This window comes from Stylophora pistillata, chromosome 13, assembly GCF_964205215.1.
Source record: "Stylophora pistillata chromosome 13, jaStyPist1.2, whole genome shotgun sequence".
NCBI lineage: Eukaryota > Metazoa > Cnidaria > Anthozoa > Scleractinia > Pocilloporidae > Stylophora > Stylophora pistillata.
Genome location: NC_142531.1, coordinates 13,016,718 through 13,040,489, shown reverse-complemented (window position 1 = coordinate 13,040,489; position 23,772 = coordinate 13,016,718). Strand labels below are relative to the sequence as shown.

Here is a 23,772-nt window from a genome sequence, read left to right as displayed (position 1 = left end):
TGAAAAAAATCGGCGATGTCAGGACACCAACTCATACTTTGGCTTACAAATATGAGGAGACGCCGATCGAGACACCGTAGACAAGAAATTAAAGTTTGTTTTGCATCTTTCGAACAGAGAGACTGGACTCTAGGCCCAAATATGGCAAAACACCTTTGTCCATCCGGGAACGTTGCCTGGCTTTGATCGAAACGATCGAAACATGGAGGATTCTACTGGTTACGGTTCTTCTGAAGAAAACGGTAAAACGCAGCAAAACTCAGCATTAAAACTGGTGAGAAATGATATAGAAGGATTACTCATCGAATCAGAAGTGTTTAAGCCTCATCAAGCTGCTTTCATCTTTTCAGAGAAGGCTTAGATTTGAAGTTCTCGTTCTTTGATGAATTAGATGACTTTGCATCTGGTGCTCACATGTCATCATTACATACTTCGCTTTAGACAGCAGTATGCGAAACTTAGTCTCGTAGACAATTAACAGGTCAACTGTGTGCCACTTATGCTTTTTACCTCTAACTGGGCCTTGATTTTTATCGTGAGTTAATTAATTCCCCTCTGTTTTCTTGGGTCATGTATGTAACTGGTTTCTTCACGGAAAATATTCATTTTCTTGGAAGAAAAATTTTAACTTTCTGAGCTACATGGTAAAACTATGAAGTTTTCTTTTATATCCTTACAACAGGAGTTAGTTTCACTGGTTACAATAAAGTTGGAAATTATAACTTAAACACCACAATTAATTCGAACTCTTTTAAAGTGCTACTGCGACCAAAAATGCACCTTTTCTTTTTTCCTCAGAGGTTGAAAGGACTGACCCTAAGTAACAAATTTTCCAAATCTTAAGGCAAAACTCCATCGAGAAGTAATATTATTTTCCCTGTAGATTCGCGATCCAAATGACTGCCATTCGAACTACAGAACTCCGCGCAAAGAAGAAGACACTGGGTCAAGAACAGAAGTGACGTCAACGACTCAACAAACATGGCTAATTTGGTATGCCGAGAGAGTTGTTTTTCTGGTTCCGCAGGAAAGAAGGAATAAAATTCGAAAGAATTGTTCCCCAGCTTTCTTTTGCGTATTTCGTGTAAAGGCATGCCTCCGCAATGTTGTTGAAGTGAGTCGATGACGTCACAACTAAAATTGCTGTAGTTATTTTCATGGGCTCTCCAGTGTGTTATTCGAGCAATGGCAGAAGAATTTTTGATGTCTTCGTGGCGCTGTTTTTAAGGAATAATGTTGTCAAATTTGAGAAACTTACGCTTAAGATTTGGAAAATTTGTTACTTAGGGTAAGTACAGTATAGTTTAGGGTCTAAATATGAAGTTAACACCAGAAAATTGGGAAAATAAAATGCAAAAATTTCATCGCAGTAGCAGTTTAAGGACCTGTTTGAAATTTGGTGAAGCTATGAAAAATAGTTTAGTGAAACTGCAATAGACATATATATGCGGTTGAATGTATTCAAAGGTGGCTTATATGTTTCATTTCTGTTTTTTTTTTTTAATCAGAGAAAGTAATTTTTATAAGAAAGTTTGAAATTCAAACAAAATTTAAGTTTTTTTAATTATTTATAGAAAATAATTGACAATATTTGATGATTTATTTCAATCTAGCATTACTTTCAGTGAATCATCAAACTTTCAGGAAACAGGTAGGGAATTCCCTTGGTTTACATCATTGAACTTTCATCTGGTCCTTAATAAGGGAATAAAGAAAAACCAAATATTTGTTTTATATTTGATTGATTGTTATGATTGTTTTCAGTTTGGTAAAGCAGAGGAAAGGGATAGACAGCTTGAAATTTCTATCAAAATGGAGAGTTATCCTGGGAATCAGAGTGACAGTCAGGCACCAGAGAGTGGTGAGCCACAGGAGGCAACAGAAAATAGAAAGGAGATGTTGCACCATTCTTCCAAAAGAAAAAGTTCTCCCAGGAATCACCAGCGCAACTATCGTAGGAGGTCATTTTCAGAATCACCTGAAAAATCCCCAGAAAGATCAAAGGAGCAGTGTCCTGTTTCACAAAGGCAAAGTAGACATTCAGATCAAGGTGGTAAGTTACTTCAAATCAGTGGTTGGGGATTAATAAGTGGAGGACTTATGGTTACCCTGGTGAAAATCCTGTCTAGGATCCTGTAGGATCATGCAGGATCCTATAGGATCTTGAGAAGGAACAGGATCCTAACTAGGATCCTGTATAGGATCTGAATCCTGACTAGGATCCTAGAATGATAACAAATCCTGAATAGGATTCGAAGTAGGATCTTAGAGATATATAGGATCCTACACAGGATCACTGTTCTGATCAGGATCCTGGGCAAGAAGAATATCCTGAATATATAGAGGATCCTATGTAGGATCACTGTCCTGATCTGGATCCTGGACAAGACTAGGATCCTGGATTATATATAGGATCCTATGTTGGATCACTATATCTTGATCAGGATCCTGGGGAAGAATAGGATCCTGGACTTCTATAGGATCCTATGTAGGATCACTATCCTGATCAGGATCCTGGGCAATACTAGGATCCTGGATTATATATAGGATCCTATGTAGGATCACTATATCCTGATCAGGATCCTGGGCAAGAATAGGATCCTGGACAAGAATAGGATCCTGGATATATATATAGGATCCTATGTAGGAAGCTTTTTTTGGTACTTGTAAAATATTATTACAAGAACTCTTTAGAGCCTAATCCGTGTGATTGTGACGATTGTTGAAAATGGAAGGAGAAATTACAAGAATCCGACAACAGGAACAGTCAAGACTAAAGTCACAGAAGATAAAGTTTCTTTTGTTTTTTTTTCTATTAACCTTAATTGTAATTTATATCATTTGTTGTGTATTCTAGTGGAGTGAATTTGTTATAAATAAAGTTCCTATTTTTAAACATATTTGGCATTTTTTGTAACTATTACACCACGCTTTTATCATACACTCCAAATGCGCATGCACAAAGGTTAATCAACATTACTGAGCATGTTTTTTGATAACCACTAAAACTCTCCCACATGGATTGCATTTACACTACCATTTCATATATAAATTCGACTGACTCTAAATTCTAATGAGATCTAGATGCAAGGTGAGTAAACAATGATAAGATTAAATTAACCCATTGACACCTGGCACCTCATGTGTGACAATGCCAATCATCCTCAGCGATTTCCCCACTTGTGATTGTGTTACAAGAGCATTAAATTAAACATATGTGCGCAGTAAAGATCAATGGGAGATCAGATTTCAAAGTTGTGGCCAACGAAAGGGAATATAATTTATTGTCAGGAATCTACCGAAATATTCGGGAAAAGAGCTACTAAAGTGCCCTCTAATTCATGGAGAAATTAATCTTTCAAACTATCCCTTCGCCACGCAACAATTTTTGAAAATGAGATTTTTTTAACGCGTTGCAAAAGCGAGTTGTCAAAAGATAAGAGGTCGAGAATGCATAGTTCGGTCGGATTTAATCATTTTTATTATAATTTGATAACCATTCCAGTTTCTTTCAGGTTAGAATGTCTGAAAGCTGTTAAAGGCAGGAGAAGCGAAAAATACATCCCTGCGAAATACAAAATTGTAAACGGCAAAGAAAACCCAGTGGGGCGTACTAACACTTACTAATACAGAAAAACAAAACATCAGACAACAGCGATCGGGTTTCCAATCAAGATTTATTTAATTAAAATTCAGCAGCCAAACTTTGTAAAACATCTGCCAATGGAGACCAAACCAATTGAATAGCCAAAACAGAAAAAAAAATCCAAACTCACAGCGACACGAAAATTTAGCGAAAATTTAAAGTACACTCCGCAATAAACATGAAAGCCATAAAAAGATCAAGGCAAAATTGGAACCAATCAAACGGCCAATCAAGGATAAAAAAGGCCAAAAAAAAAACCATCACCCTAAAAATGCCTCATATATAATAATAATGATAATAATAATATATCTATACAATATATAACTAATTTTATTTTACCCTAACCTTTTGCCCCCATCTTGAATTTTAACTATTACTGTCACTCAAACTCAGGCCCTGCGGTTATTGCTTGTTAGATCTTAGAGGATCTTATACAGGATCCTATTAAATCCTTAGGATCTTGTACAGGATTCTGTAATATTTCACAGGATCCTGTTTCATCAAAATAGGATCTTGTACTCCTATAGGATCTTGTACAAGATCCTGAATAGGATTTCAGGTAGGATCCTAGTAAGGATCCTATCAAGATCTTGGACAGGATCCTGAACAGGATTTTCACCAGGGTAGTGCTCTAGGCTGGGTTGTTCAAAGCTTGCTAAGGATAACTCAGGGTTAGGGTGAATTCTGATTTCATACCCAAAAGCTTTAAAGGAAAATGCATGTCTATAATTTGCATGTCTATAAAGGAAAATGCATGTCTATAATTTGGTGATTGTATGCCCCAGAAAGAGTAGGAAAATTATCCAAAAAAGGCTTTTTAAGATATGAATAAGGAAACCTGCATTAAATTTTAACCTCGAGTTGGCATGAATTGGCCTTTGAACAACTGAGCCCTGAACTCAAGTTTTAAAGATTTGGGTTTGAAACCTAGCAAAAGTTTTTTTTTCCTTTTTCTCCTTTTTTCCCTTCACAATACCCCTCTTAACTGAGTAGTATAATTGGATCCCAGCATGCAGCAAGGGAATTTAAAGAAAAGCTGGGAATAACCTGGGTGGAAGAAGTGTCATCAGGGCTTTATGTAAATTCACATCTTGAATCTGAAATATGAAGTAGCTGCCAGAACTAAATGCATGCATAATATGTTATACCTACATGAACAGAACTGCTCAAAGAAAGCTGACTATCCCTAGAAACTGTGATGATTGATTCAGTGATCAAGGGAGAGTGGACAGGTCTCAAGAGCAGCACATGCCTTGGATTGTAGATCATGCAAAGACTATCTTGCATCATTCAGCTCTTTTTCCATTTTTCTCAGCTGTTCATTTGATGAGGTGCATGAAAGGACCCAAATCTTGAATTTGTGCTTTAAATAACAAGTGGACTTATGTAAAATTCATGTTTTTCCATGTAAGATCATCACAGGCATAGAAAGAGTCGAAGCCGAAGCCAAAGCCAAAGCCGAAGTAGGAGCCCTAGGAGAAGAAGGAGAAGTCATAGTCCAAGGAATGTAAGTGATGTTGTAGAGCACCGAGCACATAATTCTTAATAGAATTTACCCTTGAAAAGTCATTTCTGGTTTGTGGGTAGAAAGTATGGAGTACTAAGATTTGTAAATGCATAGTGATCTCTGTATAGTTTGGTTAGCAAGCTTAATGTTGATGTACAAACAAGCTATTCTCCAGACAGGGCTTTGGTTGACATTGTAAAAAGTAACAGTTGGCTCTTTTAAAATTGAACAGAGGCTACAAATAGATCTGACCCTTTCTCTTCAAGTATACCTTCAGTCCAGTGCAGCCCAATTTTTCCAAACTTCTGCTATTATTATGCTCTCATTTAAACACCTGATGTGAATTTACAATTCTTGTACACTTACATGTGTCTGTACTTATGATGCAATATTAAGTGAGAATGTTGATCTCTTTGTGTAGTTGACACAATGTATGCATGTTCAGTCATCTCTATTGTAAGGCTCTGTGAAGAGTTTGTAACTTTAGAAAACAAACTTAAACTCTTCATTATCAGCTATAAATACAGAATTTGTAATTAGCATTCATGGGTCTAATTAGGAATTGCATCAAGGAGTTGAGAAAAAGCAGTAATCAAGGTAAATCACTGAACAGCTCAGAAATATGCTTTTTGTCTTGTCACTTTTTAGATTACTTTTGCTGGTTTCATTAGCAAAGCAAAAGAGTAGTCAACTTAAAATGTGTAAAAGTGTTCCTCACAGTAATAAACCCTACTTATCTTAATCTAGTAGTTGGGAATAAGGCCTGAAAAAAGTTCAGGCCTGTACAGGATTTGAATGCATGACCTCTGCAATACTGTTGCATGGCTCTACTAACTGAGCTAACAAGCCAGCTGTCAAGTCAAGTCATTGTGTTATTCAAATAGACAACTTGCAGAGTTCAGTATGTGGCCTTTGAAAAGATGTTGCTTTGAAAATAATTTCTGGATGATAGTAATTCCCTTTATGAAGAAATTTAATGAAGTCAAGTTATACAATTGCACCCAGGAGATTCATAAAAGCCAACAACAAGTTATAGGCACTGAGCAACTAAGAAGTATGTTTTTGGTCTTATCACTTTTGGGGTATTTTCTTGCTGGTTTCTCCTGCATGGCAAAAGCTTAGTCAGCTTGTAACTGGAATAAACAGTTTGTAGAGTTCAATGTGTGGCTGTAAGAAGGTGATGCTCAGAAATTAATCTGTGGTTGTCTTCACATCCCCACAGAGGAATACAATCTTTTTGAAACCATGGTTCGTACAATCTTGAAAAGGTCTTGAATTTTAATGGTCGTCTTGAAAAGTCCTTGAAAAGTACTTGATTTCTTCAGTATGTCATGAAAAGTCCTTGAAGTTTAGCAACTTCTGTGTGCCTTATCGCTTTTCTGATAAATTAAACGATTTTTTTATGGAAAATTTGTCCACTAGTAAGTACCAAAAAGCGGAAATGGTCGGTATAAAAGGTGATTGGTAGATGAAGCAAAGTTGGATCTGTACCTCGATTTCATGCGCAAGGCCTCCAATATGGGGTAGTCCGCCGTGTGCTTTTGTTTTAAAGGGCAACGTAAACATGTAGAGGTTTGGCTATGTTTTGGTCAATGAATTTTTCATTTCCCTTTGTTTTCGATTTAATTGAGCGATGGGCAAATGTGTATTCAATTGTAAATGGTTTAGATAAATGAATAAAACTTAGTCCTTGAAAACCATTTTTTGTCCTTGAAAAGTCCTTGAATTCTTTTTGTCTGAAGTTGTACGAACCATGTGAAACAAACTTTTAAATCTATTTTTGTCCTATTCTCTCTCTCCTAAACTTTGGGAAAGTTCCTCTGAATGCATGGGGCAACAAGACATTCTATTTGATTGGTTGAAAGTTGAATAAACAAATCATGTAGGAAAGTGTCCAGTGAACTCAATGAAAAGTATTTTGTTTGAATTCAGATCTGTTTATACATGTTAATCAATTTAACAAAAGCCTGAAACAAAAATAAACCTCCATTAAGTAGCCCTTTAGTGAGTAGACCTCTGTCTAATGTGGACCTCTAACCCCTTAACTTCCAGAAGTGATCAACGTGTTACTTTTGATTGTGGTTACTGCAAACAAGGTATGAGAGCGTAAGAAGCTTGTTGGCTAGAGGGTGTTATCCTGAATTCAAATGGCTCCACCAGCTAATTTGATCTTTAGGGTTAAAGGGGTAAACAGACGCAGTCACACTTTTGGCTTCTTAATTGGCTAATTCTTTTGAAATCCACCTCTATTTGATAGTCGCTTTGTTAATTTAACACAACTTATGCTTATGAACAAATTGGCTCTTTTGAAGCCAGCAAACTTGCAAAACCAATTGTAAATTTCTATCCTTGTGTATTTTTGGAAAAGCGAATTATCCAAATGGTAAAATAATAGAAAGGTTTTTATGTCCAAGTTTCTTTGATTAGCTATTTGTCTAAAGTTCAGTTTTGGCTGGGAAGAATGCTTCTTTGGAAGGTATTAGCAAGTTACTTGAGGACTTTGTGATGACCACCATTCTCTTAGCCTTTTGTTGCAATAAACTAGTTTGACTAAAGGCCAAGTGCAATTATATTGGCATAGAATCAGTCTAAAGGCGAGCTTCATGTTTGGTTAGCACTCGGGATTTTTTCCTTTGTGGTCCCATATTTCTGAGCTGTTCTGTAGCTTTGCAGAAATTAAATTTGTATAGAAAAGATATGTAGTTATGGCAAAGTTTAGCCTGACACTGCTAATCTTTCTTTGAAGTTATATCACATGATGGACTTAGGGCCTGAGGTGAATGGGCAACTAGCTACACTGTTATGGAAAGTGGAAAAGCTACTGGAAAACCAGGAAAGAGTTCTGAAAAATCAAGAGAAGTTAGTGAAGCTCATGGAGCATCAGCAGGAAGCAGTTCTTCCTAGAAAACTTGTTCCTTCTGGAAGGAATGTATTAAATGGGGTGCGAACTGCAAATCACAAGCATTCAAGACCTGAAAAGCACATCAAAGAAAGTGCTGGTGAATTACAGCTTTCAGCAAGTGTCCTTGGAGCTGTGGCACATTTGAAAAACTTGGCACTCCCCACCACTAGTCATACAGGAGAAGTGCCCAGTCTAATTGAAAAGCCATCAAGAGGTGAAAAAAGGGTACAAACTGCTTCATCTGACACTAAAGAGTTTAATGGCACTACACAGAGTGATTCAGGTTCTGGTGATGGCATTGCAGGCCTTCAAAGTCCAGTTTTACCATTTTATCCTCTCAATGGTGCTTGTGTTGATTGTGATAGTACTAACAATGCCGAAAATCAGGTTGAACTTCTTACTGATAGTGATCAAATGAAAGAGCTGTTGTCATGGGCAGAAAGGATACAAAAAACTAGTTGCTCTGTGGGAAATTTTAGTGTAAATTTGGTGAAAGTTCTGTTCACTAAAGATGAGATCTTGAACAGAAATTGTTCAGGCACCAGGGGAAAGGAGGCACTTGACAGTGATAAACTTAACCTTGTTAGATATTGTGCATTTAAATTGTACTCTATCCCTCCTGAGGAGCAAGATAAAGTGTGGAAACAGAGGTGTGTCATATCAATTGATGAGTTTTTGAGAAGGGGAAATAGGTCACGTGTTCAAAAAACCAAAAGTGCTCCTGTGGACTTCTCAGTAGTAGTTGAATGTGAAAGTGATGATGTTAAAGATAGCAACATGAATGAGAGTAAACCACTTTGAGAAAATTGACAGTGATACCCTTCTTCTGTGGAAAGATTTGGCTAATCCAAAGCAGTAGCAGAGTGTTTTGTTAAAGTATGTGTATTACACTTGTTTGCTTAGGGCTTGTTTGGTTAGAAAGTGAAGGTTTGCTGATTTTTATTGAATTAGATGAGAGAACAGCTCATCTACATAGAGCCTTATTTTAGAAATGGCAAAAGCCAAGGTAATGCAGATTTTCAACACAGTTTCCAGAAAAAATAATTCAACTGTTTCCAGACATTGATATCCCTAACAATTGTTCTTTTTTAAAACACATGCAAATTATGTAATAGTTGTATTTCAAAAAAGAAAAGTAGCCATTAAGGAAAAATTTCAAAAGAAGGTTTAAATACAGTTATGATGGTATACATACCAAGTTCCAGCGTGCCTTTAGGATGAGAATGCATAAATCATTATTGGTGCATAACAGTTAAGAAAGTTTGAAGTTGATTACGAAAATTGGCCATGAGAAAAAGTAATATCTCAAAATAATATCATGCCTATTGATTCCAAATTGAATGAAAAATATTTTGTTGGCATATACTTATCTAGGGTTGATGAATCCCTTTTTTAAAACTGGTAGCATTTATTGAAAAAAGTGCTTGGTAATCGCTATTTTCTTCTTATCCATATATTTTAAGATTGTTTGGTTGATCCATTAAATTGTAGGTTGTTAGCATGCATCAGACTATCTTATAATTTCAGATGAATAAGTTACACTGTAAGTAAACCAATTTTGGCATATTTTTTATGATTTTTAATAATTATTCAATTTATTTTGGACTGTTTTATACATAAACAGTAAGAACATTTTACCTTTAACTCATGGCAAGATCGAGGGGCTGCACTGGACCCAAATGGTATCAATTCAAATGTAGATTGACATAACAACCAATTACAGCATATGCTAATGAGTGGAGGTCTCATTTCTATTTCCAGCTTTTGCAAAGGGTTAAGGTGTCAAAAACCAATCATGAGTTTTTTTGAGATTCTATGTAGATCTATCGATTATTTCTCAGGAAGATGTTTTACTCTTCTCTATACATTGAGAGAAGCTACCAAGGGTTGAGTCCAGTGACCCATTTTGTGGGTATTGGTCTGAGCAGTGCCAAACCCACTGACATATGTGTAAGAGTGTGGGAGTGAGTTTCTGTTGACCATCAGGTCCAAAGCTCATACATGTACACAGTCATTGTGGAAACTAGGAAAGAGGAATACAATGAGGAGAGGGAAATGAATAATGAGTAATAGGTATCATTACTGGTATTTATGGGATCAGGGTGGGGGAGTGGAAAATGACACTTTTTAGTGAGGTGTGACTATTTTTAGTACCTTCTCCATCAAAAGACTGTCAGAAAAGTTGACTTTTCACCTAACATGCCCTCTTCCCCATCCTCCACCCCCCTCCCTAAACTAGTGGTACAATTTTTTAGTATGTAAAGCATGCTTACTGAACCAACCCTCAATTTTCAGTAAGTCTGAATTGTTTTGCCTGGTCACAGTTGTTCAAACTAACCAACAGAGAATTTGCTATCCTGTAGATACTAAGGGCCGACCATTTAACTCTTGAGGGGGGGTGGGTGATTTTGAAAAATAAAATTTCCTGCAAGCGCTTGTTGGAAGAAAAAAATTGCACGTAGCCCAAATGTAACAGAAAAAAAAGTTTTTAGAACGGAAAAAATATCCTGCACAGCAGATTGCTAGAAAAAAATTTTCTTGATGACCAGAAATCACCCACCCCCCCCCCCCGTCAAAAGTTGAATGGTCGGCCCCTAAGCCAGAAGGATAGAACGCGTACATGTATATATTCTTTGTTCTATTGTCATTTTGGTAAAATTATTAACACTAAACCAATACCATTCAATTGACACTTGCCTCATCCTCGGAGACCCAGGAGCTGTGAGTCGATTTCAAGTTAAGAGCAGAAGAGCCCCTGGGGACATTGTCTTACAAGACTAGTTCTAATCGGTCGCAGTCGTTCTGGCATCTGATTGGTGCCAAAAAATCTTTGTGTTTTTGTGCCCAATCAGAGTGAAGTGCGCTTTGGAGTCCTTTCGTGTGTTTTACAGTCAAACTAAGTGAGGCGTACCCCTCAGGATTACATTAATGATTTGATTATTTTAATATTGAACCCGCTAATCGTTTCAGGGGCGCAATAACGAATTGATTATTTGAACGTGGAACCCGCTAACCGTTTCAAGAATGCAATAATGCATTGATTATTTGAATATTGAACTCGATAGCCGTATTCATTTTGAAAAGGCGCGGATCATTGTTCAAATCAGAAGTCCATTTCTGATTGGATTGTGCGAACACGTGATGATGGATCAGAACTATTTCAACATGGCGTCAGACATTGTGGGAAAGGTGACTTGATTGTTGTGTAGAACTTCTTGTAAATGTTGTAAATGGAATGTTATCGAGAGATTTTTTCGCATATTTACATCTTGACGAACTTGTAGAAATTCTTGTGTGTATTCATGGTCATAAAAAAATAGTTTACGGGCGAAGCCATCGCAAGAATTTTTATTTCGTTAATGTTTGCGATCGACTGTTTTCGCAGTGTTTTTACAGTGCAGTTTGTTCAACTTCAGGATTCCTCGTCAAATAGAACAACCTAATTGGACTTCAGAAATGGACTTCTAATTTGAACAATGATCCCCGCCTTTTCAAAACGGATACGGCTATCGGGTTCAATATTCAAATAATCAATCCATTATTGCATTCGTGAAACGGCTAGAGGGTTCAATAATCAATTCATGATTGCATTCTTGAAACGACTGGCGGGTTCAATATCCAATTGATCAATTCATTAATGTAATCTTGAGGGGTACGCTTCACTTAGTTTGACTGTAATACAGACGTATAACAAGAAGATCTTTTGCTCGCTATGTTTTTCAGGGCCGTGCGACGAAGCTTTGCCCTGGGTGAAAAGTTTCAGTCTCTGCACACAATGTAGAGAAATCATCAGATTGTCCCCAAAAATCTCACCGGAAATTATGCTGAATACTTTCGCAGGTATCACAAGAGAACGTGTTTAAAAGTGTGCGAGGTTCGTATAAAACACGATGATTGCAGGCGTTGATATGTCGCTTTAAACGTTAAAACGAGATGCGAAAATCTTTCTAGATTTTTTGTACAATTTGCTCTAACTAAAACTTTGCCAATCTCATGAAGTTATTTCGTCGCACGGGCCATGTAGGTATGTCGAGCAACTGGCGCTTATGCTTACGTAGCTTTCTTTGCGCGACAAAATCTAACCTTAGCTTTGTCAGCTGTAAAGTCTTTCACAGTATGGCCAAGGTTGCAGAGAACGTTAAGTTCGTGGACGACCTCCAGCAAGCGCTTACAGAAAGCTTAGCTGTGTTTTCGGTTAGCTAATTGAAATCTGAACAAAAATAATTATCGAGAACATCGTGGGAAGGAGAGATGTTTTCGAACAGTTAACGAAGGGGTTTGGAAAGAGTTTAATCTTTCAACTGCTGCCTAGAGTGTTCAAATTCTTGAGCTCGAAAGGCCACTGATTCTCTTCTAGTCTCTTGGTCATTGTCATTTCACCTCTTGTCGATTGTTGAAGACCAAGTTAATTAACTCCCTCTGATCATTGGGAATAGATGCTGCTTTCATTGGGGAAAACAAAAACAAAAGACAAGGAAATATTGGATGGAAAGGGCGGGCTTGCTTTGTTGTAAATGTCAGCTTAGTATAGGGTTATCTACCCACATCTAATAAACAAAAGTTTCCACGCTTAGCTTTCCTTTTATTTCAGGCGAAGATTAGATTTGATATTGGCGTGTACAGAAAGCTGTATAAGCGCCAGTTGCTCGACATACCTGCGTGGCCCGTGCGACAAAATATCTTCACGGGATTGGAAAAGTTTCAGTTACAGCAAATTAGACAAAAAATCTAGAGAGATTTAAGCTTACATCTCATCTAACGTTTAAAGCGACATATCAATGCCTGTAACATTATGTTTTACACGAACCTCGCAAATCTTTTAGCACGTTCTCTTGTGATACCTGCGAAAGTATTCAGTATAATTACCGGTAAGACTTTCGCGGACAATCTGATCGATTTCTTTTACATTGTGTGCTGACACTGAAACTTTTTACCTCGGGCAAAGCTTCGTCGCACGGTCCAAACAAACATAGCGAGCAACAGAGCTTCTTGTTATATGTCCGTATTAAAACACACGAAAGGACTCCAAAGCACACTTCACTCTGATTGGGCAGAAAAACACAAAGATTTTCTGGCACCAATCAGATACCAGAACGACTGCGACCGTTTGGAACTAGTCTTGTAAGGCAATGTCCCCAAGGGCTCTTCTATGGTGAGCCAAATGTTGCAAAATTCAACAACTTGCATATTTTTATTCAACAACTAATATTTATGCTCAACAAAATATACTTTTATTCAACAGTTTACAGTTTTATTCAAAATTTTATATTTATGTTCAACGACACGCACTTTCTTTTCATATTCAACCAAAATTATTTTCATTCAACAACAATATTTATTCAACTTCAATAGCTATCAACAACAAACATATGAAACATATGTATGAACTGCGGTTATGAGACGTATATGTGAACGATCCTTCGCAGTAAAGCACTATTTGAGCAATAGTGAAAATCAGACCTGAAAAAAATTTCAGGCCTGTACGGGATTCGAACCACTGACCTCTGCGATACTAGTGCAGCGCTCTACCAATTGAGCTAACAAGCCAACTGGGAGCAGGCCATCAAATTAATTCGACATAAACCCGTAGATGATAATCAAACAACAACAAACATATGAAACATATGTATGAACTGCGGTTATGAGACGTATATGTGAACGATCCTTCGCAGTAAAGCACTATTTGAGCAATAGTGAAAATCAGACCTGAAAAAAATCGAATCCCGTACAGGCCTGAAATTTTTTTCAGGTCTGATTTTCACTATTGCTCAAATAGTGCTTTACTGCGAAGGATCGTTCACACATACGTCTCATAACCGCAGTTCATACATATGTTTCATATGTTTGTTGTTGTTTGATTATCATCTACGGGTTTATGTCGAATTAATTTGATGGCCTGCTCCCAGTTGGCTTGTTAGCTCAATTGGTAGAGCGCTGCACTAGTATCGCAGAGGTCAGTGGTTCGAATCCCGTACAGGCCTGAAATTTTTTTCAGGTCTGATTTTCACTATTGCTCAAATAGTGCTTTACTGCGAAGGATCGTTCACATATACGTTTCAATAGCTATATTTATTTTACTCAACAAAATTAATTGTTCAACTTCAGTCCAAACTTTTTACTCAACAAAAACAATTATTCAACTTCTACCATGCATAGTTATTTAATGACATACCTTCTATTATGACTAAGTGTTCGAAAGTTCCCGGACATTCAAAATATCGTCATTCAACAAAGTCCCCGTCCAGTCCCCAGTTAAATACGCTGTATTGCGGACCCAGTGCCCCGATCATTAACGCCCATGAATAGAGATGGCGTCGGAAGACGGATCAGGGCGTGATGTTAGGGAAGAACTGACACAAATTGTGAGAGAATGTGTTCGAAATGAGATCGCTCTTCAACGATCTGGAAGTAATACCTCGTTGTTAACGAGAACGCGCGACCTTATAGCAAGTTCAGCAAGATATGCGAGCCGAGAGATGACGAATTCTATCGCCCTGGGCATCGTTCCATCTTTTCCCGCAACAGCCACCCCGGTTCCTTCTTCTTCGTCTTCTTTTCACAAAGGAAAAAAGAGGCCCGCAGTTGCAACAAATCATCTATGGCGCCTCAAAGGTAAACAGGAGAAACAAATGAACCATAATCTTCGTATCGGAAGGAATGGGTTTCATGTTTGGGGGTAGTTCGGCGGTAGGGGCGGGGAATTTTGTTGAATGACGATATTTTGAATGCCCGGGAACTTTCGAACACTTAGTCATAATTAAAGGTATGTCATTAAATAACTATGCATGGTAGAAGTTGAGTAAAAAGTTTGGATTGAAGTTGAACAATTAATTTTGTTGAGTAAAATAAATATAGCTATTGAAGTTGAATAAATATTGTTGTTGAATGAAAATAATTTTGGTTGAATATGAAAAGAAAATGCGTGCCGTTGAACATAAATATAAAATGTTGAATATAACTGTAAACTGTAGAATAAAAATATATATTGTTGGGTATAAATATTAGTTGTTGAATAAAAATATGCAAGTTGTTGAATTTTGCAACATTTGGCTAACCATACTTTTCTGCCCTTAACTTGATATCGACTCAGCCCCTGGGTCTCCGAGGATGCACTTGCCTTGGTCCTTAGCTTTTTTATGTTTTGATTAGTTTTGTTTAATTTGTCTCTGTTAAGTTACGGTGACTCTGAGTCATGTACATACTTTGCTTAACCGTGGTGATATGATGAATATTGATATGATGATTACAACTCATTGATAGAAAATGGGGATCACCAAATTGGTTTTTGAGTTTAGTACGGGTACATAGAGTTTAAAAATTAAGAGTGGTTCAAAGAGGCTGTAATGTCTCTATGGTAGCGTTTATCATGACAATGATCGAAACGTATTGAGAAATAATACGATGTTGTTTCGACACCATTTTCAAGGTGACAAACGGCTAACGGTCAAGTTGCCCGAAAATTAAGTCGCCAGAAATCCAGTGCTTTGTCGCCCGAATTTTTTGTCACGTGTAAAATATTAAAATGGCATTATTTTAAAAAGTGCTGAAGGTACAGATAGATCGAACAAACGTTTGGTGTATTTACATAGATACCGAACCTTCGTTAATGAAATGTCAGTACAGATAGATACCGAAATTTCATTACAACAACTTCATTTTTGCACCCTGAATTAAATTAAATCTACATTACAAAAAAGTAATAAAACAAATAAAATAAAGTGCATGGCTGCCCAAAATAACCACCAGGCTAATAGAACTGAGCAGCCATCCTTAGGATTTTAAATACTGTAATGACTAACGGTGTCAGGTACTTAAGACTTCTTAAAGTAACACAACAAACACAGAAACGCACAAACAATAACTAGTTACAAGCTAAAAATACAAATTAGCGAAAATAAGCAAGAAAATACAGTATGTATAGGCAGATTAACTAACGGAAGAAAGAAAATGTATGGTATAATTAAGTCAGTTAGCAACTTGCAAGAATACTTGATTTTAACTTTTCTTAAATTGTTTAAGTGATAGAAGCTTAACGCCATCACTGATTGCATTCCAAACCTTAGCGCCTTGATATCTAATATTAAAAATACCATAGTTTGTTCTTGTCTGTGGCAGAGCATAAGTCATTCTAGAGGGAAGCCTTGTGTTATAATTATGAGTTTCTTTTACTGAAGTGAAAAAAACATTAAAATTAGTAGAAAGAAGTTGGTTTTTACATTACAGATACGACCTGACACCCAAACCGAAGCGAGACATAAACATCCAACATAAACGATGTTTACTGAATTTAATTCAAAGCGTGTAAAATGATAAATCGTTCCCTTTCCGATAATTAAAAATTTCCTCAGTGGTTACCTTAGGTTTAGTTCGTAAGGCAAGAACTAGAGATTGCGTTTGGTAAGAAAACTCCTTTTTGGTTCACAGGAACGAACAGTTACCGGTCGTTTCGTTCCCAGTCCGTTCAAACGTTTTCCACCCATACTTATAAAGTATGTTTACAATGTCTAAAGTAGGGTCGGTTTTTTCTTACCACTGATAACAAAGGGACAAAAACCACACCGTATGCGAGCTTCTAATTAACTATTATTGGTACCTGGCGCTTGGCAAAAACCTCTTAGTTATCAAAAAGGTCACGAAGAGAAACAACAGAGTTCTGTTTGTATCTTACTCGCTTGACTTATTACTTACTTGCCATACGCGACGATCTGTATCTGCTCACTGTTGGTTTGACTATCACCAAATTGGACGAGTGTGAACCTAACAGCGGTTTGGGAACCCACCGCTTAAGACCAGGTACGAATCGAGTGAGAATGAAACGTCCGTGGGTACGAAACGACTGCATAGCAAACGAACAACGTTACACTTTGTTGTTAGAAACGAACAACGTTCTTGAAATCCTTACTCCTGTATTTCAGCTATGACGATCTGATCCTTTTTCTGTGCGGTCAAAGTCTTCATGATGTACTCAGAAACGAACACCGCTTAAAGTGCTACTGAAATGTAATTTTCATATCCGAGATTTTTGCAACATAATAGAGTTTGAACGTTATTTGCAAACGCTGTGTACTTTTTTTGGGCCAACGCATAGCGGAAAGTACATTTTTAACCATTCGAAGTTGACCGGCTGAGATCAAAATTGGCGGCCATCTTGGCGCGGCCAAAACAGCCCTGTGACGTCACTGGTTGTGTACTCCTGTGAAAGAAGGGTAAAAAGCATGGAGTGTGGCTTGCATGTTGGGAGGCCGATAAAGAGGATTTCGGGAAAAATGCCATCCTCGTCTTATTCATCGGCGGCCACATCGGCATCTTGGCTATCTGCGAGAGGTTCGCCCGGATAGGGAGCAAAATTCCCGACTGATACCGAGAACGAATCTCTACCAGTCTATTTAGTTAATCGGAAACTGAGGAGATCCACAAGATTAGGATCGAAACCGTGGTCTTGCTTGACCATCTACAGAAAATGTGGAAAGACATTATAACGGTAGATGGGCTACTAAACGCCCCGAGCCAAAGCAATGGCATTCAGAGAATGAAGAAAACATGGAAGCCTCATACGACACCGCCACTGAAGATGATCTACTCGGCAAGTCTGAGGATAACGAACAAATCCCGGTTCTGTCCTCGTGTACCGGTTCACAAGAGCCGATACAAAAGACCTAACAATACACAACAGCTAACCAATGACTCCTAAACAAAGAAAGAACAATGGTAATTCCCTTGTGAACCGGTACACCAGGACAGAACCCAAATCCCTCTGTACCAAATGCCTCGCAGAACATGCCCAGAATCCCTACAATATAGGGCGAGGGCTAAAATAAGAGCAGACGAGGATTTCAAAAATGAGATAAAGCAAATCCTTAACAACGCGGAGCAAGAAACACTAAAGGCGATCATGTGCTTCTATGAACGTGAAATCGGTCGTTTTAATACCGAAATAAAGAAAAAAAAAACCAACCAAAACGCCTGGAACACTGAACACTAAGAACTGTAGTACGATCGAATCAGCGCGCGTGACGCAAGCTGAAAGCAATCAAGACAACTTAACGATCGAGACAGTCAAAAAAATAGCTGTACATCTACTAAGGCGAACGATTCGAAAAAGACGCAATCCCTGATGTGCGTACTCAGTGCCACACATAAAGCAAATTCTCATAAAAAACTGGCATTTAATAGAAACACAACCACTACTGAGCGAACTATACAAAAATCCGCCGCTCGTATCTTACAAAAGAGGGCGGTCGCTCAAAGACATACTCGTGAGGGCTAAACTTTGAATAGGCTACTCTAAACACACGCTTGGGAGTCGTGTAAGCCTGTCAACCCCATTTTACGCCACCATCTTCGTCTTCGCTACTGGAGACAACTTCGCTTCGTTCAGAAGAAGATTCACTTGACAAAACTTCAATATCTGCCATCTCCTTCGCCCACGAATACAAACAAACAGTGAGTGAAATAAACCACGCTATCGGAGTGAACACAACCAGTGACGTCATCAATCCATTTCGCTCGGTACCAGGGCCCGGACATGGTTTTGTGTAAAATTTTTGATTTGAACGGTTAAAAAAGATATCTTTCGCTTCTTTTTGGCCAAAGCAATTTATCTCATGATGATCAGCATATTCAAAACTACAGGTTAGAACAAATATTTCAGATACGAAAATTTCGTTTCAGTAGCACTTTAAGGGATAAAGAATTCTTTATTACCTTATCTTACAAGTAATTATTTCTTCGGGCAACATAGCTCGGGATTTCGGGCGACATAACTCTGATTTCGGGCTACTTGACCTGGGGCGATATTACTTTCGGGCAGTGGTTACCAAATAATCCAAAAAGTGTAATGCCACTAATCCATCAAAGAACTGGTGTTAAAAATTAACAAGACAATTTTTAGCCTCTCTATAAAAGCAAAACACTAACTTTTTGTTCTAAAGGGTATGATTGTCTCCTGTTAGGAGAAGGATGGAACAAGTTTTCAAGCTAAGGAAGAGAAACAGAGCCCATCTCAAGGGAAAAGTCCCAGTGAGAGAGAAAAGGTACAACAGTTATTAGCTAGGCGTGGCACCAACTCTCGGGATGGAGAAGACATGGGAACGAACCCTTCTAGAGAAAAGACCAGACAGAGCGAGTCTTCAGATAGGGATAGCTCGTCTCCTCAGCGGAGGAATTCACCTAAAAGACGAAGTAAAACACCTGATCTGAGGAGAAGGCGGAGTCCATCTCGAGAGAGGCGAGGTTCTGGTGAAAGGAAATCTTCAGAAAGGCACAGAAGAAGAGATAACAAGAGGAGCCCACAGAGAGATTCAAAAGGTAAGATACCATGGGGTGTCTTCATGTTTAGCTTCTTTGATCCCAAATGTAAAGTGTTTTAAGAAATTCAAGAGCTTTCATGAATATAAGAGGATCTATAAGACAACAAAATGAACATGCTGAAAAAATTCCCAGAAGAGTGAATAGAACTTTACCTCTGAGAGAAATAGTGAGTCGTTTAACTCATTCACTTCCGGATCAATCTATGATTCTGTTTCAAGTACGGAGTCTGCTTTACAACATTGAACTGAAGCAATTTCAAATCTTATCTTTGATCTCCAAGATCGGCGAAGTAGCGGTGATTACAGCAGGCGGTACGAGAGAGAGCGGGACCGAGCAAGAAACCGGGAAAGGGAAGGCAGAGACGGTAGGGACCGGGGCAGAGACTGGCGCTATGAGAGAGACCGTGATAGAAACAGAGAACGAGATCGTGACCGGAGTAGAGAAGAAGAAAAAGTGGCTTCTCCGGGACATGATAAAAAAACATTCGTTAAAGGTAACACTTCCTAACTGTTTCCCTCAGTGCTCCTCTTGCTCCTCACCAAACACGCGCGAGTAACAGTATTTGTTGGACTATGAGCACAGATATTTACTTGTATGGGTTGCGCAGTATGAGTAATATATGTTCTCGTCTATAGTAAGAAGCTATCGAATTAGGGAGTTGTTATTCCACTTTAATTTATTTTTTCAGTATCTAGGCTTCTATCTCTCGGAAACATGATAAGCAAAGACATTCGTATTTATTGCACTCAAAAGACGAAAAGCAACACTTAAAAAAAACCATTAAAAGTCTCTTATGCCAATCAAAACAATCTTAATGGTTCGTCGCTTACAAAGTCCGGCCCAAATGACTTAAAAATCAAACTTTAGATTTCCTTAGTGCGGGAATTTTGTTGCTGCGCTTTCCCTCCGTATTTGTGCCATGTAATACTGTCGGATGACCTTCGCAGATTTTGCGGGTAACATAGAAAAATGGTGTTATAGGGAAGTAATCATTTACAAAATATTTGCAGTAACTACATCTTAATCATGGTAAATTAACACAAAACGTTACTTTTGTTGTATCAGACGGCCCTTACATAACATATCAACATTTTATTCTTCAGCATCTGTTAACTGTTCATTTACAGCAACTTCGACTGGCCAGCTGGAGACGTTACCACGCCCTGCGCGTCCGCTTACCTCAGAAGAGGTACAAGCCAAGCTGGCGGCCCATGCAGAGTCGCTCAGAAAGCAAGCACAAGATGCAGCCTCCATGCTAAACTTACCCAGCTATCTGAACCCTTCTGTTGTGAATCCGCACCAATACGCCGTACAGGCACAGAAAAGAAAGCTACTGTGGAGTGGCAAGAAAACTGCTGAGGTAATTCTGTTTGTGTCGACTTTAACTAATTAGAGGTTTTAGGTTATGATATAGGGCTTTGTTTTCTGTGCTCAGGAAAACTTTTATTAAATTGAAGGAAACCCTCAAATAAGTCACACCAGAAGATCGAAAATTCCGCAGAAGTAAAAGTAGACATGAACGAACTGGAAATAGGAAAGGACGAGTTTCAAAACAGATTTCAGGCAACACAGTTGAAACGCTTAGGTAAAGGATTTCAAGGTGCATACCGTCAACAGCATACGGTGAACCTTTAACAGCATACGGTGAACCTTTAACAGCATACGGTGAACCTTCCTCTTTAACAGTTTAGTGTCCTAGCCTATCTTACGTTTTTGTAGATATAAGGCGTTAGAACGTAGTGTAATACGGAGTTGTACCTCAAAGCTGAAAGTCCTGGTCAGCCCGAAAATTCTGTTGCTCTTGATAGGCATTATTTTCTAAAAAAAAAACATAAGCCAAAAAAGAGTGCTAATATAGTGGATAAGAAAACTGCCTTAGAGGCGCAACCTTGTAAAACTGCGAATCTTAAAGAATTATTTTACTGAACACAACTCGTAGACCGGCCACTCTCTTCAAAGGAGTTGTGTCGTCACATCGTGCTGGGAAAAATGGGAAAGTTAACCATAAACTTTCGCTAAAAAAAGCTATTTAAATTAACATTAGCGAAAGCATCGTGCTCGTTGGAAATACAATGACCTCTGCAGATGTTGCAGTTAAGAATTTGACAGGCAAGTTGAGTATAACTTGGCCAGGCTTTTCAAAATATATACTTGCCTAAATTGCTATTTTTAAGTGCTCTATAGCCTCGTGACGTGATGGAACTAAATACAGAAGTAACGTAGTTTACCGGATTTTCCTTTGCTTATTTTCTCTGTAAAAGGCTACAGCGAGTACCAGCAGCAGTGCCCCAAAATCCACCATGTGGAACAGCACGACGTTCAGTAATGACCAAGGAGGAGAGATGCAAGCGAAATTCCGGCGCTTGATGGGTATTAAAGAAGAAGGGAATGCTACTACGATGGGAGAGGTCACACAACCGCAGAACCAGAAGCTAATGGATGACCTGGAGAAGGAGTTCGAACGATCGCGTGCATTCCAGTTATCAAGGGGGGCTGGTGGTAAGAGTGGAATCGGGCTTGGTTATTCAGGCACGTGATGTGGGTTCAATTTTAGCGGTGTACAATTCAGCCATTTTCCATTACTCAAAGGAAAATTCCCAGCTCACTTGCAATGAAGTTGAATCTCCGTAATAATGGGTAAAATACGAGTAGTTTTGTTACGAAGAAAATCTTCACATATTCTAATTCTTCTTAAGAGTCTTTTTTTACATTGTTTTTCTAGTTTCCTGCAGCCGTAGTGGTCAAATTATATAACTTATAAGATAAATTTTAAAGCAAATATCCCTCAGGACCGGGTTGTTCAAAGGTGGGTTAAGATAACCCAGGGTAAGTGTGTAATTTGATTACAATTTGAGGATTGAATGCTCTAAAAAGAATTGGGAAAATTATCCCAAAACAACACTTGAACAGAGACCCTGAGTTAGCGCTAACCGGCCCTCGTGTGACGGGGCCTAGTTGAATAACTGCAACCTAGTTGAATAACTGCACCATCCTTGATTAAAATTTCAGAAAGTGAAAAAACCGCTCGTTACATACTATTTGTATTTAGATGCAATCCTCTGATGAGGAATATAGCAGGCATCAATCCAGTTTGGGGCCGTTGAATTCAAAGCTTCTGAGCATCTATCCTGTCTATTATGCGATAACCTGTGGATCTGTCATGAGGATTTTCCCTTTTTTTTACAGATAATAAGGTAGGACCGCAGTGCGTACACGTGTGGGACTTAGAGTAAAAAAATTTGGAAATACAGAGGAATTTTCACATAATTTCGCGAAAGCAATCAATTTAAAGAAATTTCTCAAACCTGAATTTGAATTCTTCCTGTAAGGACTTCATTTCAGACGCCCTTGTTAAAGACAAAGGTCAGTCTCATGTATCCTACATGATCTAGATGGAGGAGCCTGTTTAGGGGGCAAGCTCGACATGTTTTGTGCTACTACTTCGTCGCTTTTTTATGCATTTGCTCTGGCCGGGGAAATTTGTCGCAATTCGAGTTTCGAATTGCGACAAAGTTAAGCAGCTATTTTTATTCTTAACAAAGTTAAGCAGCTATTTTTGCGGATTTTGATTGTTGACGATTGCCTGTACCTTCCACTCACCAGATTACTGCTGTTTCCGCCTTTTCACTTTTTTTGGTCAACATCGACCCGACTCGCTTGGTGTGATTATTTAAACCTTGTATATTGTTCTGGACATTTTTTGCCTCGCTGGGAAATCTTTGCCTTTTGAGAAAGGCTAGATCACGTTAGAAAAGGGTTGGAATAAACGCGCCAGGTCATAGATCAACTGCCCCTTCGTACCCCAACTCATCACGAATATGATATTGCATCTATTGCTATATTATATGTACTTGCCTACAGATTAAAAAGACTTTCCAATAAAAATGCTATGAGAGGTTAACCGCACCGAAAACACTTGTCCTATACGGTCTGCCGAATGAGGATACCAGACTATTTTTTAGAGCTTTCCGGGTTAGTTAACAGGCATTTAGCTCGTAGTTAGTCCATTTGCTTTGCCCTTTGTATAATCCTTACATAGAGGGTAAAGCTGTTTGAACATAGAAGAGCGCCCGGTTCGTCAAAAGTCAACAACAGCAAGAAAAGAGACAGCACCGTGGAGATTTCACTATTTGCGAACTGTTGGGCCGTATTTTGATGTTACTGAACGTAATGCTGTGCAAGGACATTTAGCGTTTCTTGCTTAAAGTAAAACTGCGTAAAGTAAAGCTAGAGCAACGCCTTTTGAACTAGTACCGTACGACTACTGACAGATGTTAACATCGGGATTGAAAACAATGGGTTTTTTTTAATCGCTTTTAGAAATCGTCAAATATTGCCTTGATCCAACTATGTTGACTTAAATCAATCCTTTCAAATATCTGATGAAATAAATTGGTTTACACCTAA

The 23,772-nt window shown here is 38.3% G+C and overlaps 1 protein-coding gene across 6 annotated transcripts; it reads left to right on the top strand.

Annotated features, from left to right (window-relative positions):
• Window positions 1-98: 98 nt before the first annotated feature.
• LOC111341891 (uncharacterized) lies at window positions 99-23,772 on the top strand. Of its 6 annotated transcripts, XM_022948937.2 has the most exons (9): window positions 159-274; window positions 884-993; window positions 1,614-1,651; window positions 1,765-2,053; window positions 5,059-5,153; window positions 19,008-19,362; window positions 19,646-19,858; window positions 20,469-20,725; window positions 21,627-23,772. In XM_022948937.2, the coding sequence occupies exons 4-9, from the start codon at window positions 1,813-1,815 to the stop codon at window positions 21,900-21,902; spliced, it is 1,437 nt and encodes a 478-aa protein (XP_022804672.1). In that variant the 5' UTR covers window positions 159-274; window positions 884-993; window positions 1,614-1,651; window positions 1,765-1,812; the 3' UTR covers window positions 21,903-23,772. The 6 variants fall into 6 exon arrangements, with proteins under 6 accessions (XP_022804674.2, XP_022804671.1, XP_022804669.1 ...); XM_022948936.2 differs by lacking the exon at window positions 884-993 and having other exon boundaries at window positions 141-274; XM_088742262.1 differs by lacking the exons at window positions 159-274; window positions 884-993 and adding an exon at window positions 1,006-1,288.

What these genes read in the sequence shown, in the direction of transcription:
- LOC111341891 (XM_022948934.2), top strand. Translation starts at nt 203, where the DNA reads ATGGAGGATTCTACTGGTTACGGTTCTTCTGAAGAAAACGGTAAAACG. An exon ending in GAAGTCATAGTCCAAGGAAT is followed by an intron (nt 5,154 to 19,007) that starts GTAAGTGATGTT and finishes GTCTCCTGTTAG; the next exon opens with GAGAAGGATGGAACAAGTTT. An exon ending in CCCACAGAGAGATTCAAAAG is followed by an intron (nt 19,363 to 19,645) that starts GTAAGATACCAT and finishes TTGATCTCCAAG; the next exon opens with ATCGGCGAAGTAGCGGTGAT.